Source organism: Zosterops lateralis, assembly GCF_965231275.1.
Source record: "Zosterops lateralis genome assembly, chromosome: 6".
NCBI classification, from domain to species: Eukaryota; Metazoa; Chordata; class Aves; order Passeriformes; family Zosteropidae; genus Zosterops; species Zosterops lateralis.
The window spans coordinates 54870215-54889389 of record NC_139761.1 but is presented as its reverse complement, the minus strand read 5'-3'; the positions used below and the strand labels follow the sequence as shown (position 1 = coordinate 54889389).

The 19175-nt window shown below is 41.4% G+C and overlaps 1 protein-coding gene across 2 annotated transcripts in view; it reads left to right on the top strand.

Annotated features, from left to right (window-relative positions):
* MICAL2 (microtubule associated monooxygenase, calponin and LIM domain containing 2) overlaps window positions 1-19175 on the top strand; it is a 117852-nt gene that overhangs the window by 26129 nt on the left and 72548 nt on the right. For both annotated transcript variants that reach the window (XM_083864309.1, XM_083864308.1), the window contains exons 3-7: window positions 13982-14189; window positions 14825-14941; window positions 15944-16045; window positions 17835-17990; window positions 18916-19016. In XM_083864309.1, coding sequence (XP_083720435.1) covers window positions 13982-14189; window positions 14825-14941; window positions 15944-16045; window positions 17835-17990; window positions 18916-19016 — 684 coding nt within the window. The remainder of the gene's footprint in view (window positions 1-13981; window positions 14190-14824; window positions 14942-15943; window positions 16046-17834; window positions 17991-18915; window positions 19017-19175) is intronic.

The window sequence follows — 19175 nt, the reverse complement described above, 5'->3', positions numbered from 1 at the left end:
CATTAGAGAGAAACACAAGTTTGTACTAACCAGGCAAAACTGTAGATATCACACTGTGTTTTTTGCAAATATGTTCAGAAAAAGCACAATTTTTTTATGCTGACAAAATTTCTCTCTGTTTTTTGTCTTCTACTCATTAATGCAGAGGAGCATGGTTGGGCTCTGAAGTGATTATTTGTTTTTCAGGGTATGAAGCTGGACAGTTGAAGAACATTTAAGGTTTAATGCAGGTTGCTTTCTATGCTAGCATTTTGAATGCCAGGCTAAATTTTTGAACATGCAAAACATCATGCAATAATGAACAAGAACTCATCTAGCTAGTGTTAGTATGTTCATTAGCCTTTTTAAGTCATCTGTGAATGTTGCCTCTCTGTATGGAGCAGATTCATTACTTGCTCTTGATTTACATTTACTTTCAGTTTACTTGTGTAAATGATATGAATATGTGCATGCACATATAAATGAGGCTCCCACTGATGTTTGAGATAGGGATGAATATGTATCAGGGGGTAGGACCTGGCTCATGCTGTGCACCTGAAATTCAGGCTCTCCCATGCTTCAGGAGAGCAGAGATTTCTGCACATGGAAACATCCCAGGCTTACCCTGAGAGGAGGTGTTGGTTCTCTGAAGCATGCAAATGTAGTGTTGCCTTCCCCTTCAAAGGTGCATGCTGTTTTTGCAAAACACAGGCTTACACTTGAGAACTAACAAAACTTTGCTTAAAGTGCTACCATGTAATTATCAGCTGCCTTGGTAGAGACTGGCATTTCTCTCTGGATGTATGAGTTTTGGGAGAAACTCCCTGGTGGAGGAGGGGCAAATTCCTGGGCACAGCTTTGGTCTTCTGAGCGTTGTCTGTATTTTAGACCCCACCTTGGGCACAGTTCCTGGGCAGGAGGCTTGTACAAGCTGAGCTGCTGTTTGGAGGCTGAACAATATTAGCATAAAGCAAGGAACTAAAGTTAAGTGAAGAAGTTTTGAAAGCTGTGCATTTAAAAACATACATACGTATACTTGTAGGTATATGTGTATATGGAATGGTGTAAAATCCTAAAAAATAAATGCAATGATCTTGAAGCCTATCATAGGATCTTTTTGGTTGGAAAAGGCCTCTGAGATTGAGTCCAGCTGGTTAACCCAGCACCACTGTGTTCACCACTAAACCCAGTCACCAAAAGCCTCTCTTTCTACTCATTCCTCAACTCAGCCTTTCAGATCTAGTTTTACAATAGATGGGGTTTCCTTCCAAAAACTCCAGTTGGGAGACTCATTAAGAGAATGACTCTGAAATGGTTTTTAACCATGTTTTCAGGACTTAGGTAAGAATGGAGTGGCTCTTTTTGGTGCTCTCATGTGCTGTCAGGCTGGCTGGGACTTGGTGGCAGGGGTGTCCCTGCTGCAGGGAGGGCTCTGTGGTGATGCTTTAGCCGACAGAGAGTGTGTGGTTTCAGGGAGCTGGGCCAGGGTGAGTCAGCAGAGGAGGAGCCCTGGGTCAGAAAGTGGTTGGGGGTTTTCTGACTGAATTCAAGCTGTGTCTCCCCATTCAATCCACACTGGTGTACCCATAAAAGTGGGGGATGCTCTTTATCTGCAGACCCCTTCTGTTCCTTTTCACCTTGTCTCCATTTCTAAAGGCTGCCAAGTGAATGCCTTGGGAGTTAAGAACCCTGCTTTGCTGGTGCTGTCCTTCCCAGAGAGCTGAGAGAGGGAAGGGAGCTCCTGGTGTCGTGGGTGCTGCCGTGTTCCATAGCTGCAGGGTGATCAGCAGGACGAGCAGAGGGTGCCGGGTCTCTTGTTCTTAGGTACAAACTGGCTTCTACCAGTCCTCAGCTGTTTACAAACATCCCATGCTGCAGCCGTGGTACATCAGGCAGGTTGGATTCCACATGTCTTCTACTCCCCGCCTTCTTCTGACGTGCTAAACAAATACTTGTCTCTTAATTAAGCAAATCATCCAGCGTGTATGAACCTGCAGGTAAGGTGGCCAGATTTCCTCCCCAAGTGCTGGCATTTGTTGAGCCTTCAGAGGCAACTGGGATTTTCAGCCAGGTTTCTCCAGGGCTGTACATACCAGTACAGAAGCCAGGGAGTTTGAGTGTTCAGCTGACCTGACTGATTGCATCCCTCAAGACAAATATTTGGTTTTTAATTGAGTAATTGAATTGTAAGATGAAAGAGGGGAAAGCCAGTTATGTTCCAACAGAAAAAATATCCATATTATAATGAAAGCTGTAACCTCTTTACTCCCTAAAGAGTGAATATCCATCCCTTTAGCTGAATTTACTGATTTCTTTGAAATAATTATTGGAATGGGGAGGTTTCCAAACCTGATAATCAGGATTTATAATGTACACGCCAAAATTGTTGCGGTTATGTTAGATAGTGTTGCTATCTATCAACTTATTTTAGCTTGCTTATTTTAATAAAAAGGCATTCTGGTGAACTCTACAAAACTTGAACTAGTCAGCCAGAAGATGACTGCCAAGTTAGGAAGCTGAGTGAATGAAAGGTTGTGGCTTTTTACAAAGAGGCATTCAGCTGCTTTGTGTGTGTGTGTGTGTGTGTGTGTGTTTTCTTAAAAAACAAACAAACAGAGCTTGGATAGTCGAATCTAGAAGCTGTTGAGGTTTTTGGGAAGCTGTTGAGGTTTTTGGGAATATTAAAGGCCACATGTTCTATGGACTTTTTAAGTGGCACCTAGATGTGTTTGGTATGCTTGAAAGACAAGCATTTATTTTGATATTGGTGTTTCTTTGCTTTTGCCTTTTAGGAAGAGGCTTCTAAAGCCTTGCACTGGATTTCCATTGTAGATTTATTTTTAAGGATTTTAATAAGCAACTTCTATTTCAAAGCTGTAGAAAAATGGAACTAATGAGGATGAGTAGCAAGGAAGATTTGCTTGAGATGAGTAGAGAAGCAGTAAATCACCTATGAACATGCAGTGGAAGCACAGTTGTTGAAAAACTGCATTTGCATTAATTTCTCTAAGGATTTTTAGAGAGGGGATAGGGAGAAGCTGGCGTGATGACAGGACACACAGCAGACAGTTCTTTGAAAACAAAACCAAGTATTTGACTCTTTGTGATGTGTTTTAAACCTGAGATTGGGCCAAATTACATCAGCAAAAGCAAATGTTTGGCATGTGATTTGGTAATGAAATCACTTTATTTTCATTATCCTGGAGACACTTCCACAAACACACAGTTTTTTCAGCTTTATCAGTCATGAAAAGCCATGAAGCCTGGCCAAAGCAGAGCAATCAGACAGTCTAGATAAGGCTTTTTAGGCATGTGGAATTTCAAATTTTTTTTGCTTGGAAGGTAACGGTAACTTGACATCTGTATTGTAACAGAACTGTGCTGTTTCCCTCTCTTAATGGCTTTGCAAGTAATCGAGAGAAGGGAACTGTCCCACCCTGACCTGATTTCCTAGGTATTTTATAAAGATTCCCACAGGGAGTGACACGCAGTTACTTTCACACAAACCACCACTATTGTCACCGCGAGTGGCTTAATTATGTCTGAATGAAACAAAAGGTTCTGACAAGGTGTGTTCCTGTGACTCTGGCTCTGTAAGGCTTTGGAGCTTGGTTCTTTGGAGCAACTGGGCTGTGTCCATCCACCAGGCAGGCTGGTGTGGGAGCAAGGGGAGCTCCAGGGCAGGATGCTTTGCTGGGATCAGGTCTTTCTTCCTGCCTTCCAGGAGACCTGTGTGGTTGTTACGGGGTTGGTGCCAGATGTGGTCGCCAGGGGTTTGTTGTTAGCTACGCTTCCAGCTGCGCTCTGGTAATGTTTGTGTACTGATAAGTGAGGAAATACATAACTTTTGCTACCAAGAAGTGATTAAACACTTGGCTGCTAAACGCCAGATTTCAGACAATAAGGCAATTTCCTGTCTCCTGCAGCTGAGGTCCTTCCCGAGGTTCCCATGTCTGCCCTGAGAACGGGGGCTTTGGGGATGTGGTTGCTCTCTTTCTGCTGACAAGCAAAATTCTACATTATCTGCTGTTCAGGCCTCAGTGCAGATAGCTTTGAATGCACTTTTCATAGAAGGCAAAATACCACAGTTCTAAGATGCTGGGCAAGAAGAGAAAATGTAAAATATGTTAATAGAAGATAATTTTCTTAAGCAAACAAGAAAATTTCTGTTTGCGTTTTCTCTCTGAAATACCATAACATTGATAGCATTCATGGTGAAAAAAAGTTTAGATGGTATCTGTTGAGAAGAAAGTAGAAATTCCCTTCTAATGCCCTTGAAATTGGTTTAATTTGCTTTACTTTCTCTGCTACACTGTTTAAAGGGGGATTATTTTGTCAGACAGTGCTTGAAATTTCCACATGCTCTACAAGTCTGTACTTACATAATTTATTTCTACAAACAGCCAGGTTTCTGCAAACTTTGCCATCTTAGGTCTCCGGGATATTTGTGTCATAACCTGAGATCAACAGGGTAAAATTGCTAGAAGCTACTGAAAGATTATGAACCTTCCAGTAAAAGGAGAAAATTTGGAATATGCTGCAGAAAATGATCTGGTGCATGTAAGAACTCACACATCCAGCCACCTTGTCGGTGCAGGTGAAACCCCAGCTAAAATATTCTGTCAGATAAAGTGGAGCAAGTCCAGAGCAGAGCAGCAGGAGTGGTCAGAGCTCTGGAGAATGTGACCAACAGGAGAGGCTTCAATACCTTCACCTAATCTGTGTTAAGGAAGGCCCCAAGGGGAGCACCACGGAGTTACTTGGAGCACAACCAGAACTGCTGTGGCATTTCACCTTCTGTCTCTTGTCGTCATGCTGACAGATCAAGTTCTGATTAGCTTTTCAAAGCTTGCATTTTGCCCTGGACATTTGCTGCTCCTGAAGAGCAGCTCGTGTTTTTCCAAGGGCATGCTGTTTTTAATTGACAAACCAACCAAGAGATAGTGCCTGACTTGTCTTGCACCACTCTCTGGATTTGTTCACCTCTCTGAGATACTGTCTGAGCAGAAACCAAGTGGTTCTGCCTTGCTGCAAGTCAGCCTTGTGTTGTTTCCTTCTCCTGCCCCTTTGAAAGATTTACGAGAGCGGCTCTGAAAGGGCCTGAGCAACAACATCAAGTGTTCCTTCCTCCCGGTCCTGTCCTGCCTGCACTCTGCCTGCCATCCTTGCAGGATTTACAGTTTAGATAAAACAGCTGCTCCGGGGTAAATTGCAACTCCGATTAGAAAACATTGCAGGAGATGGCAGCGAGCTTCCTGCCAAGGACTACACACCCAGAGCAGTAATAACAAGTTACACAGATCAGCAAGCGCTCGGTGGAAGGCAAAAAACATTTCTCTCAGGTTTCTTCTCCCCCTTTTTTCTCTTCCTTGTGCTTTAGCAAGGTGGGAAACAAAGGGGTAGGATAGTAAGCCACTCCTGGCTGGTGGGGCTGCTGCTGGCTCTGGCCCAGCCATGGTGCTGCATGCCCTGCCTGGCTGGAGGCACCTGGGCTGGGAGGCTCACTCTGCATGTCAGCCCTGGCAGTGGCAGAACAAGCGTGGCCGGTGCCTCCATCTGCATTTCACCCTGCCTGGAATGCGAAAACAAACTCATTAATAGGTGTAAATAAACACCGGTCTTTTGTGTGTGTTTATCTCCCTTCTGTTGTGTCGGATGTTGGTGTGAAAAGAGGCTATTACGTCTCATGATGTACAATTTGCTGCCAAAGTTTATGTCTCCAGCTTTCTGCCCCTCTTTTTGCAGCATGCTTATTTTTGTATTTTTTCACCATTTTATTTTTTTTTTTTTGAGACTGTTTCCCTCAGTAATAAGGATTATTATAGGATAGGATTATAGGATAATTATTATTATTATTACCACCTTTGTTTTCAGGCAGAAAAGGTTCTGGAAATAAGAACTAGAGATGCTGAAATTTAACTTTGACTGTGTGATGTGCTGCTAGCAGCCTGCTTTGTGGGTTCTGTGAGTGCTGTTAACTTGCCCCCTATCAGAAGCCTTCTTAAAAATGTGCTAAAGGTAAATATTTTTAATTCTGGTTGTTTGAACAATGCAAGTCCTGCTTGCTGGCACTTTTGGATGCTGTGTGACTAAGAAGTGCTGGTTGATAATTCATAGTGTTCTTAAATTGTAAGGAAAACTGTAAAAAGTAAAGGCATTGTCTACCTGTGGTAAACTGGTTTGTGCGAGCCACCACTTAAACTAGAAAAAAATCATATCATCACTCTTTTTGGAACTGTATTTAGATTTACTAGTTAAATGTCTGTGAGTGCTAGCAGTGGAAGTGCTGTGACTTTGAAGGCTGCATGATGAGCTGGAAAAAAAAAAATATTCCAAGAGCCCAGAACTGTTGCCTTCTGGTAGAGTATTTCATTTTGAGCTCTTCTATAGCTGATGTACACTGCTGTACAGTCATTCTGCTTAGGAGAGTTAGGAACGATGGGATTAAATGATTAGGATCTTTAAAAATAAAAAAATTAAATAAAATTTAAAAATCTAGATTCTGACTCAGTCTTGATATCTAGTTCTTGATATCTAATTATTTACTCAGACTGGCTTCTAACAACTACAATTTAAATGGGTGTTGGTTAACAATTCACGTAATAGAAAAATGAATTTTAGAAGGCATTTTAAAATATTCTGTGAAATACCCTCAAAGTAACTTGACTCCCCACTTAGTTGAAAAAGCTAATTCTCAAGTGGGAGCTCAGCTTGTGTATTAGATTGTTGTGATGTTTGGTTAAAAGTTCCAGGTTTCTCTGTAGATGAGCCAGACTGAAGCAACAGGGGTGTATTTTTAAAGTTGTGTTACCAAGCTCTTGCTGTAATAAAGCCATGGTTGTTGACCAACCTGCCTGCGTGCTTTAGATGCCGTAGAGCATGAGAAATCCTGTCCTCTGGGCACCCAGCAAAGCCCCTGCCCCTGCAAACCATGTAGAGAGGATTAACCATTTTCTCTATCACTGCTCACAAGGCTCCCAAGACTCGTGGCTTGGTCTCTGCTGTGCTCAGAGGTGAGGCTCATGATGCCTTTATTCCTTTATCTCTCTCCATCAGTTCTTTATTTCTGGATGAATTCTTTGTTTTGTGATTTCATTCTGGGCTCTTTTTTGCTAAGTTTTTAAGTGTAGCCTGGGAGCACTGTCTCAGTGTGACAGACATAAGCCTACAGGAAAAAGGCCAGGTACATGCTGCCAACCGTGTTCACGGCTGGGATAGTCAGGCAACATTCTTTCTGCAAGGTTTATCTTGTTTTCCTTTTGATTGTTTAAGCAGCTGGCCAAAAAAAAAGAAAAGAAAGCAATCTCTTCTGGGTTTTGGGTGTGGGCTTGGGTTTTTTTTTTGGTTTGTTTTTTTTTTTTCTTCCCTGTGTTTTGGTTACAATGAAAGGCAGGTAAGAAATCAGCAAACACACTTAATTCCAAAGGATATTGGAGGGCTTATTTTGTGCTTTATTTGAGGAGATTTTTGGATTAAAGCACTTGCCTGGTTTCTGGAGGATATGTTTACTGAAATCAGTGTAACTTTTTTTTGTTAGTAATGTCTAGGGTTTTTGGATAACTGTAACTGGTGTAGGGCAACAGAAAGTTTCCAGGCATACTTTGATGTATTATAACTGTCAGTTGCAATTTTTTGAAGAAGTATTTTTGCAAATTGTTCTAAAAGATCTGAGATCAACTCAGCAGATTTAAATACAACAAATGCCACCTGAGAGAGCTCTTCAGAAGAGCTCCAAAGTCCTGACAGCTCTGATGCACCATGGAAAGCGCTCTTGACTTTCTAACCCCCTGAGTGCACACAGCCCCCCTTTAATGTGTGGCATAGCAGAATATGAGTTTCAGACATCTTTCATACCATTGTTTCAATTTCAAACTATGGAAAGGGTTTGGTTTTTTTAATTCACAGGTCTAATATTAGAACATATATCCATGTGACACAGAGGATGGATGGACAAGCGTGTCCAAATACATCCAGGAAAAATGAAGGCACATGCTTTTTTCCACGCAGAAGCTTATCTTCCAAAAAAGAGAAAAAAATCCCAGTAAAGATGAGCCAGATGAATGCAATAAATGTACTAATGTTTCACTTGTGGCATTTTGACTCAGTAAAACAGGAGGGCAGTAAAGATAGATCCTCTGATCCCTGGATTGTGCCGCGTCCAGCTGCGAGCGCAGCAGCTGCAGGGCACGGGGCTGGGGGAAGAGCTCTGGACAAAGTCACCCTGCCTTGGATGGCCTCAGATCCGTGGTACAGTCTTAGAAAAGATAAAAAAAAAATAAGGCCGTGACTCCATTTATGCCAGTCACTGATCTGGGAGAGGCTAAAACTGCACAAGTCTGAGGTGCTCAGCTGGAGGTACAAAGGGTAAAATGCTGGAGGGATTGAAAGCAGAAGTGGGCTCGTAGTGAGGCACTGAATTCGTGCATTGACGCAGGGCTTTGTTGCAATTAGGGATGTGTGAGCCTCTCTCTTCTCAGATGCCTCTGGACTTCCCCAAGTGTTCACTCTCCAAAATGGCCCATTCAGCAAGATCCAGCTACTCTTAATAACATTTTAAGGTAGATTTTTGGACCTATGTGTAGTATATTTAAGCAGTGTCCACATATCCCTTCGGAGAATTAGGATCTCTCATTAAAATACATCTAAGTGAATATTGTTTTTGTCAAATGACACATTTTTTAAACCTTTCTAATTCTATAAGGAGCTCATAAAATAGTACAACAGGAAAAAAATTACCCTTTTAAAGATTACATGATCTTTGTAGTCAAGTTTAATTAGCTCCTAGGTCTTCTCCACACCCCCTTTCTTGGGGGGCATTAATTTTTATTAAAAATAAAGCTTCAGCCTGTGACATTTTTAACATTGTCTGAAGTGGCATACAGATTTTCATTTCTCAGCGTCTTCCATGAGGATGTTTCAAACTTTAAATTGATTATTCAGTGGGTTCAGGGTGCATTTGGCTGCAGCGTTGTATCCGGTGGCTGTCAGTGAATTTATGTGATAAAATCTGAGGCTGCAGATGGGAGATGATGAACTGTAAGTCACTAAGTCAGGAATGTCCCACTGAGCAGGCCTATTTTTGCCAGAAGCATTTTGATAATCTAGTAAAGGGGGTGGTCTCGTGGTGGAGAAGGCTTCTGGTGGCCGTCTGCCTTAGCTGCTTATGCAGCTGTTTTTCCCTGGAGCCTTTCCAGGGGAGCTGTCGCTGCTGTTCCAGAAAATGTATTGTTTTGTGCCTGTCCTGTGTTGCAGTGCATTAAGCCCTCTCACCAATAAACACTTGTCCAAATCCGTGTAGGATGTGACCCTCTGGAATCAGCCAAATTTGTCCTTGGTGTGCCCCTGACACTTTGGCTGTTGCGCACAGGCCTGGGGCACTGTGAAAATTGTCTTCTCTCATAGTCCCAGGTCTGCTGACTGTGGAAATGAGTGTTTGCTATGGGAAAGCAAAGCACTGTTCCCTCTGTGTCCTCCTGTCAGTGGGTGGGGAGGCCCCAGCTGCTGGAGACACCTGTTGTCATGAGGATCAGGGGGCTTTGAGGCTGGTGGGGAAAGCCACCCCTTGCTGCTCCTTTCTGGGAGTGTGATCTGTGCCTGCAGGTCGACTTCCAGCTGATGGTCTGCCTAAAGGCAGTTCAGTAACCTGGGCAGATGGGTTTTGCTGATTTTTCACCAGTATGTTTGTGTATTTCCACTGAAAAAGTAGCAGTGGTGCTTCTGGCTTGGTATGCCACAGGACAACAAAGGGTGTGCCTGTCTGTCCAGCTGTTGTTGAGCTAGAGACTAAAAATAATCTTCTCTTTTTCACCTCCAAAACAACTGAAAGGCAGAAATGAGGAAATATGGGATTCCTGAAGTGATTGAAGCTTCTATCTTCATCCTAAGGACATACAGGGAGTGGATCATCATTTAACACCCTTTTACTTCCCAGGATGAATTTAATGTTTGGGTACCTTGGGCAGGAGAGGAGTTGGGGGGTTTGGAGTGGGATGACAACAGTCAGATAATGCACTGGGCTGCAACAGGATTTGTCTGCTCTTAGCTATGCCAAGAGATGCTCTTTGGTGCATCCCCCACCCCCGTGCTACTACAGATTCCTTGAGCATGGAAATGCTGAGAGCTAATGCTTTTTAAACTTTCATCAAGGTCAGGGAGTAGATTCAGCCTTTCAGTTATAGTGGATGAGATTTTTGTGACTAGGCTTTTGTGGAGTGGTATTTTGAGGTGATATTCAGCTGTTAAACTGCATATGATTTTTCCAGAATAGGATGCAGGTGCCTGGATTCAGAGGCTGCTGATTTAATAGTGGGAGAAAGAAGGGATTGCAAGAGGCCTCTACATTATCTCTCTCTCCCTTTCCTCCCCTCCTATTTTGAGTCCTGTATTTAGACATTATATACAGGAGATCATTTCAAAATCCTGTGCCTGGCACAGACGACACTGTGCTATTGGAGAGGTGACTTGTGCTGCCATTTAGCTCAGCACTAGGAATATTTCCTGGAGATTTTCAAGGCACTGCCATTCCTAAACGTACTCAGAGAGAGAAAGTAGCATCTCTCACAGTCAGACTGACCCTTGAGTGGAGTCAAGCTTAGGGGACTTACCAAATGCTGTGTGTGTTTATATTAGTAAATACAAATGAAGGTTTCTGATTCATCCTTTTATTCATAGAAGGAAGAAATCCATGAAGTTCTGCACTGTTTCAGTCTGAAAATAAATAATGCATTGTGTACTGTGCTTGGTTGTAGTGTGGGACGAGATTTATACAGAAACAATTATCTTTTAAGGAATAGCACAATACTTTTTAACAGTATCATAGATAGAGAGTATTTACTCAGCAACTTGAATAAACAACTTTTAGAAAATACACATGGGCTTATTAGTGTTTTATTGTGAAGTGCAAAAATGTCCATGCTTTACTTATTAAGTATGAATTTAAACTGAAATAGTCCTAAGTTAGTCACTAGGCAACTATTACTGCCCTGGAAACTTGCATTAGTCTCATTAGTTCAATGGGAATTTTGTAACTCGTGTTCTTTCTGTAATTTTGCCTTAACATAGGTGATGTTCTTAGGGAATGTGTTAAATTCAGTGGAGCTTCCCTTTTGACAGAAAATATTCATGTACATCTGCAGGCAGAAGATCAGCCATTTGTTCTAAGAGGTTTTCACCCAGAAAAATGTCTTCTCTCGGTATTATTATCTTGCACTAACATGGTGTGCTCTCAGTAGTAAAACAAGATGTAACATCCAACACGATACTGATTCTTCAGGCAGGTCACAGAAGTCTGGTCATGGTGTTATTCTTTCATAAGCTGCCCTGTAAAACTGTACAAGACTTTCTCATTTCATTTCCAGTGTTTGAGCAAGAAACATGCAAAAGCCCTTTGTCTGTTTTTCAGCAACTGACACTTGGAATAATTTGTAGAAGATGCTTTGAAAAGTCAAGTTGCCCTTTAGCTTTGCAGGGGATGGTCTGGCACTGTTAAAAGGCAGTTGATGTGTGAATGGTGATGTGGGTGTCAAGAAGAAGCCGTTGGCATTTGTTCATTCAGGATTGATTGTTCGAGACTCCCTTGTGTGATGCTGGCTGTCATGATCTGTCTTAAATTGCAGGAAATTAATTCCAAAAGCAGGCCCTTGTGAGCTGGGAGACTGGGATAATAGGAGGGGAAAATGGGATGCCATTCAAAGTTTGTTCTAGGCTGGCTGCAGGAGGGTTTCTTCTGGGACTCTGTTGGCAAGCAGACCACCGGGGAGTAGCATGGACCCTTCCCTTACTTAATAAAGATAGGAATACAGATGTAGTAATAATTACTTTTGCAAGAGTTTTGTGCTGATTTTGACTCCAGAAGTTTCAAAATTAGATGAAGAAGTGTTGAGAGTTAGTTCTGCACCAGCAGGAAGTGTCCTCAGTAAATCAAAGAACAAACAGCTCTGTGATGTAGATAAACGTGTTTCTGGAGGTAACCATGGGTAGTGGCAAACATACACCCATTTTTCATGGTGTCTCTAGGCAATTATGAAGATAATCTGTCAATGTCATAGGAGGAGGGGAGAGGGCAGAATTCTCCTTAAAATGCTAACCTAGTGTGTTGCAAAGCACCAAGGGAAATGGAGGGTTTTCTGTGTGGGTTTTGTTACTTGGCAGGGTCCACTATGACTACATCTCCAAAGACTGCTGTTTCTTTTTATTTTTTATTTTCTTTAAAGTTGCATTTATTTATATAATACACAGTTTGTAAGTGAAACAAACAGCCTCACCTTACCAGACCGTGTATGGGCTTTATTTGTAAAATGTTTCTAGCTGCCTGCTCAGCGTGACTGGAAACTGTGAAGGCTCAACTGAGTCGCTCACTTGTCAGAGCTCAGAGTTCCCATGTTAATCACAAGAAGCATGTGCAAAATGTCTGACCCAGATCCACCAGAGATCCTCTTCAGCTGGGCTACATATGCCCTCAGTTTTGTTCTTTTATATTGTTACATCTGTTGATTTTTAAAAAAATATTCATCATGCAGTGAAGAGTGTTCTTCTGAAATTGTGAATTAAATACGTTCTTTTTAGAGAAGCAGAGCCAAGTGGCCGAGGCAGCAGCCTAACTTTAATATCTCTGGTTAACAAAACACTTGCCTAAAGCGAAGCCAAAGCACCTCACAGGAGTTCTTCTTTCAATGGGAATTTATTAGAATTATTTATTAAATTCAAAAAAAGACATTTTTGCACTTCTATGATTTGGGTTGGACAAAAGTCAGCACCAGATACTTTTTTTGCTTAAGTTGTTAAATCTGAAAACAAATGATGACTAACCCAAGATAAATAAATGACTCTATTTTCCTTACATTGCAATGTAAGGGGGGGAAGCAGACTGGAATCCAGTGAAGCTGCAGATAGAGCCTGTGCTTGCTTTGGAGCTGCAGTCAGTGCCTGGCTCTGTGTGCAGGACACACAGGAGTGTGTCTGACCTCTGACACCATGGCCTTGGATTTGCTGTGACAAATTGGCTGTGCTGGAGCTCTCCCATCTTCCCAGACCCACCTCATCCCTCCCTGCTCTAGCCATGAAAGAACTGGAATTCATCCTGTGGGCTGTGTGAAATCTGGGGGAGGGGGTTTGGAGGAGTGGAGGGGGTTCCTAGGAGGTATGGAACAACAGCGTTGTCCAGCTATAGGACTGCTTCTAATCGGTTTTTAGTAATCACTCAAGGAAATGTAAGCATTAGATATACTTGGGGTTTAATTAGTTTGCTTTCTGGAAATCCTCTGCCTGTTAGTCTGTGAAAAATTACAGCTGTCAGCTAAAATTTGGGCAGGGATCCTCTGTAATTGTTCTGGAAGCAATTCTTCCAAGGATGTCCAAACTTAGATTTAAGCTCCTAATATGTGATTGTCCTGAGAGTGAGGATGTTTAGCTGAGTGTAATGGACAGGATGAGTTCCTTGGCCCTGGCAGAGCAGGGCACATCTGCTGAGTTCCCCTAGCATGTCCTGTTTTACATCAGTAGGTGAACCAGGCTGTTACATCCACCGTTGAAAGAGAGTAGCTAATACCATAAGGCTACTGGCTTATCGTAGGTTTGTCCAACAAATCTAGTAAATGTACACCCATTTCCTCTTTAAAATAAAAAAAGCATACACTGAGATCACTTATTTCCTTTCCCCTCCCTTTTACACAACTGTTATGCTGTTTACTGCAAGCACTTGAGAAATGCTAAATGGGGGTTAGAAATGTGCAAGCAGATGCTCAAAAATGCTGGTTTTTTCTCTTACTTCTCTTCATGAAATGTTTTTGTGTTTGCATTAGGCACAGTTTATCCTCTTTTTTAACTAGACTGAACACCACATGCAAAACAAATTTCCTTTTTGCTGATTGAAGTAAATTATTTGTTCGTGCTCTCAGTAGTGCAAGTCCAGTTGTATTTCAAGTCACACCAATAAAGTAAGTTGGAAACTGTGTGGAAGTAAAAGAAAACTCTGTGTCACACTCCTCCTTTTCTCTCTTGCCAGTGTTTAATTATTGGAGGTGGCCCCTGTGGCCTGCGGACTGCCATAGAACTTGCCTTCCTGGGGGCCAAGGTTGTTGTCGTGGAGAAGCGGGACACTTTCTCCAGGAACAATGTGCTGCATCTCTGGCCCTTCACCATCCACGACCTCCGTGGGCTGGGAGCGAAGAAATTTTATGGAAAGTTCTGTGCAGGATCTATTGATCACATCAGTGAGTATCTGAGGGCATGGGCACTATTTGGGTACAAGGTTACCAGGGTCAGAACGTTGGTGGAGGTGTTCTTGGTTTGGCAGAAAGTTCATCTGCCCTTAACCATGTGCTAGTGCATGTATGCACACAGAGAGGAAAATAAATGGTCTTGTTTAAGCAAAGTGGCAATAGAACAAGTTACACTCTTATGGAGCAGATTTTTTTGTTAGTCTGGTATGGTTAAAGAGCATGTTTTGATTATGAGGTGTGAAGAATATTGATATTTATTCCAGTATGTTGAAAGTAGACACAAATAGCGGAGTGGACTGTTATACAGGGAAATACCCTGTAAAATTTTGTGTTCTAAAACATGCTGGTTAGCAGATCCTTTAAATATCATTAAGAGGCAAACCTCTACAAAAGCATTCTAAGAAAATTAACTGAGATAAGTTTTGCCCACTAGATTGTGCTGCAAGAGGAAAAGGAGGCGGAAGGGAACAACATCCTGTGGTGGTTGCTATGTTTGTATTCATTACAGTATGAGAAATAGAAATGATACACACTTGTGCTAACAGTGAGTTTCAGTTCTCTAGCAGGCTGGTGGCAGCTGGAGTTGCTTATTTACCAAAAACACCTTTGTCACTTGCTCCCCACAGGTATTCGGCAGCTTCAGCTCATCCTCTTCAAAGTTGCCCTTATCCTAGGAGTGGAGATTCACGTGAACCTGGAATTTGTGAAAGTCCTGGAGCCTCCTGAAGATCAAGAAAACCAAAGTATTATTTATCATAATAAAGTTCTGTTCACAGCAACTTCTTTTTTGTGCCAGGTGTTACATCAAGGCGTACAAGGCAGTCAAACTCTGTTTAAAGAAGTCAGAGTTTTTTGCCCTTCTTACTCAGCCAGTGCAATTACTTCTTATTCTGTTCTGTGAGGTTACAGGCATGACAAGTATCAGTGTGACAGAGCACTGATAAATCTTTAAAATACAACCCAGGCTATGAAGCTGAGGTTTTGCACTATGCCTTCTGGCATGTGTTTGAGGCTTTGTAGGGAGTCTGGTGTGGCTTCTTGGGATCTTCTTGAAAAAACAGATTTTGATTGATAATATAAATATTGAGGATGGATTAAGTGCCCAGGGCCTCATTCTGCTTTCACATTTGATATAACTCCCACTGGCACCCAAAGTCTTATCAGCATTCTTATGCAAGTTTTTTAAGCAATAGAAAAAGATTTCTTATTTTCTATTTTTTTAAAATATTAATATTTAGGATGTAGTATCACTAAAATATTTTAAAATTCTACTGTAACTAAAACACTATGGTATTTCTCAAAGGGTCATATAGTTACAGTAGAACAGGTATATTGGTTTAAGTAATTAAAATGTACATAATTTTAAAATATGGACAGTACAAACACACAAAATCAGCTTTGTAAAATGATTAAATTTAGCTTTGTGAGTATGCTTCCATTTAATTTCTACTTAGAAGACAATTAAAAGCATTGATGATGGAATGGTATTTTTCTTCTTTTAGTAGCCAGCTCTTCCTTGCTGTAACTACATATATATACTGCCCTGTTAAGGTGGCTGTGGAGTTATTTCTGTGAGAATCAAATGCTTGATCTTGAGCATCTTCTTGTGGTGTGGCTCTGAGAGGAAGTTACTGCATTAGATGATCCAGAGAATGAGAAGTGCACCCTTTATCTCAGGGCCCTTTCCTCAGACTCTGAAATCACTTGTCCGTCAAAAAATTAATAAATATTATTTGTGTTTTCAGAGACAGGTTGGAGGGCTGAATTTCTCCCCATGGATCACCCTTTGTCAGAGTATGAATTTGATGTTATCATTGGTGCAGATGGCCGCAGGAACACCTTGGAAGGTGGGTGAATGTGTGTTATTGGCCTTCTTAGTGGTCTTTAGGGTACCTTGAAAGATCTGATTCTCAGAGGAGAACACAAAGCAGTAGGTTACCTTTCAATCCATGCAAGTCTGTGTGAAAGCTATTATTTTACGTGGTACCTTTTGGCGGTGTTGTTAAGTCATAGCTCAACTTAAAAGACATTTAATGTCATTTCTGCCTCTGAGCTCTGTGGCTCTGCACTGCCTACAGAATGCATCGTGGTGCCATTGGGCTTGCTTCAAGGTTAACTAATTATATGATGATTTAACTTGAAGGAGGCTGACAAGATACATGTTAGGAATTGCACAGCCTTTGCTGTTGTGCTGTGTATTTGCCCAGTGCTTGAACTCATGACCAAAAGGTGACTGCCAGGTATTTAATGAAGGCAGCAGAGGCATTGCTTCTTGGTAAATGAGACTGAGCTTCAGAAGCAGTTCCTTTAGAAACAATAGCAAAAGATAATAAATAGCTCCAAGGTGTGTGGGAGGAGAGGGGGTAAATGTTTCCTGATGTTAGTCACTGCTGAGAATTCAGACCACCTGAGCTGTGTTTCTTAGAGACACACCAGATAAGCTGCTCCTGCATCACAGGATCACACCTGTTAGTTAATTATGTATTTCCCTTTTAACTCTAATTATATCCATGCTAATTTCCGTTTTCCAAGTACACTTTTTCTTTTATTAGCTTCATAGTTTGTCTGCTTATTCTTTTATCTGCAAATACAGTTAATTCCTTAAATGCTGTGCTGGAAATTTCCCTACATTGTTGTCCAGCTGTCCCTCATAAAAGACTTTTAAATAGGTACTAGCAAAACCTAATTATTACTATTATCTTAGCTGCAGAGTCTGTTGAGAGGTTAATGTTTATCATCATACCAGGATCTAGAGGAGTGACTGGTGCAGTGAAGATATGTACAGGTGTTGTCATATCAAATCTATCCCAGTGAAATAATGAGAGCATATCAAGAAGCACAGAGACAAAAATTGATAACCGGTTTATTTCTTGTTGTAAAACAACATATTCTCTGAAGTCACCTGCAGTGGGCTAAAGATACTCTGAGGATACTCTGTCCTACTTCATAATTTAGTTACAGATAAGGGGAACAAAGAGATGGAAAAGCTTCAGTGTGTGATTGCAGGATTGTGGCTTAGAGGGCTTTTTTCTCTGAAAAGTGGAAGCAAAGATGAAGCAAGGCACTTCTCAGTTGGTCTCACTCTGGAAATATAACAGTTAAACCACTGAATATTTTTCTATCACAAATATCTGTAAAAAGTCTTACTAGCTGGTAGTGTGTGCGTATCTAAACACTGATACAGAGGTTTCTGTTTTCATATCATTCTCTGCTGCTTTTGACTGCTGGTCTCTTCGGTCTTTTTTCATGAGCTGTTTACCACCTATATAACAAATACCTAACTTGCCATTTAGCATGTTGAAAATGTCTCCCTCCAGTGAAATCGACCTATTCTATTTCCAGACATACCGAAAAAAATTTTCCACGTTTTTCTTTAGTCATAATTTTTCCTTCTTTTCCACCCAACCATTTTTTAGTGAGACTTTATCTTGAATGCAGTGCACCTCTAGTTTTGCAGCTGAAAATGGGGAGAAAAGACTCTTCACGTTCAAGGGAATTTTGGAGGCATGGTAGAATCTACATACGGCATATTGTTTGAGGAAGTGTAGGAAAGATACTGAGCTGCCTTGAGCTGACCCCCCTTGAAAGTCCAGTCTGAAGTTTGCAGTGGTTTTAATTCCTGTCTTTGCTCTCCAGGCTTCAGGAGGAAGGAATTTCGTGGAAAGCTGGCTATTGCCATCACTGCCAATTTTATAAACAGAAATACAACTGCAGAAGCCAAGGTAGAAGAAATTAGTGGGGTTGCTTTCATCTTCAACCAGAAGTTCTTCCAGGACCTGAAAGAAGAAACGGGTGGGTGCATCCTCATTTGTTCCACTACCAAATACAAGAGGCAGCAGGGGTACTCTGTGTGCCAGGTCACCCTCTTGTTACTGGTAACATCAGTTCTAAATAATGTGTATAAAAAATTTCCAAGTGATAAAATGTTGTTGATGTCAGAAGCTTGCAGATGGAGATGTCCATTTATGGTACAGTGGGATAGTTTTTTAGCTTGGGTGTTGCCACATCATGGCTTGTTTTAGTGTTTAAATTTTTCTTAACTGCAAAAATGTCTGCTATGTTGAACAAATTTGGAAGAGCATTTTCAGGGCCTAGAGATTTTCCCTTAAGACATGATTTGTTTTGTTTCTATCCGTTCACATGCTGAACAGCTTAAACCCTTTGAAAAAGTCTCTGCCCTTCTGGGAGGAGTTTATTCTTGCTTTTTGATGTGTGGAGCTGATAAACTGAGAAGAACTAAAATCTGCTATAAATACTAAAAATATAAACTGTGAAACACATCTAAATGGAAAGGGGTTTCAGAATAGTTGCATTCACTGTCAGTACACTAAATTCTATTCTTGATTTACAGCTGATTTTTAAAAAATATTATTGTAATTGAAACCACACCCCCTGGTCAGACCCAATGCCAGAGCCCTAGCAACCCAAAAAACACTTTGTTGCCTTGGCACCCTGTTCTACCTCAGGAACTGTTAATGCTGTGGCTGACTGGCTGTCCCTGAAAGAATGCTGAATAACTTTAAACTGTGCTGAGAAAAGCTTCTGTTGGGTGGGACCAATCTTCTCTGTTGTTTTGTTTCATAGCATTTTGCCCACTAATCCTTCATCTCAGCTGGGAGAGTGAATGCATCCCAAGAAGGAAAGGCACCTGCCGGGATCAATCCCATGTCGTTAGTAAATGACACAGGCTTGGTGACAAATGTGTATCTCTTTTCAGGGATTGACCTGGAGAATATTGTTTACTATAAAGACAGCACGCACTATTTTGTGATGACAGCAAAAAAGCAGAGTCTTCTGGACAAAGGAGTGATTATTAATGTACGTAAAAATGTTGGTTAAACTCTGTTTTACTTACTTGGCACAGAGTAAGTGTGAACATGCATAAACATTGCTGCATGTTAAAGAGGGTGTTTATAGGCTTAAACTCTTCATTCAAGTTCAGGTCGCTTGGATCTTACTCTGACATTTTTAGAATTT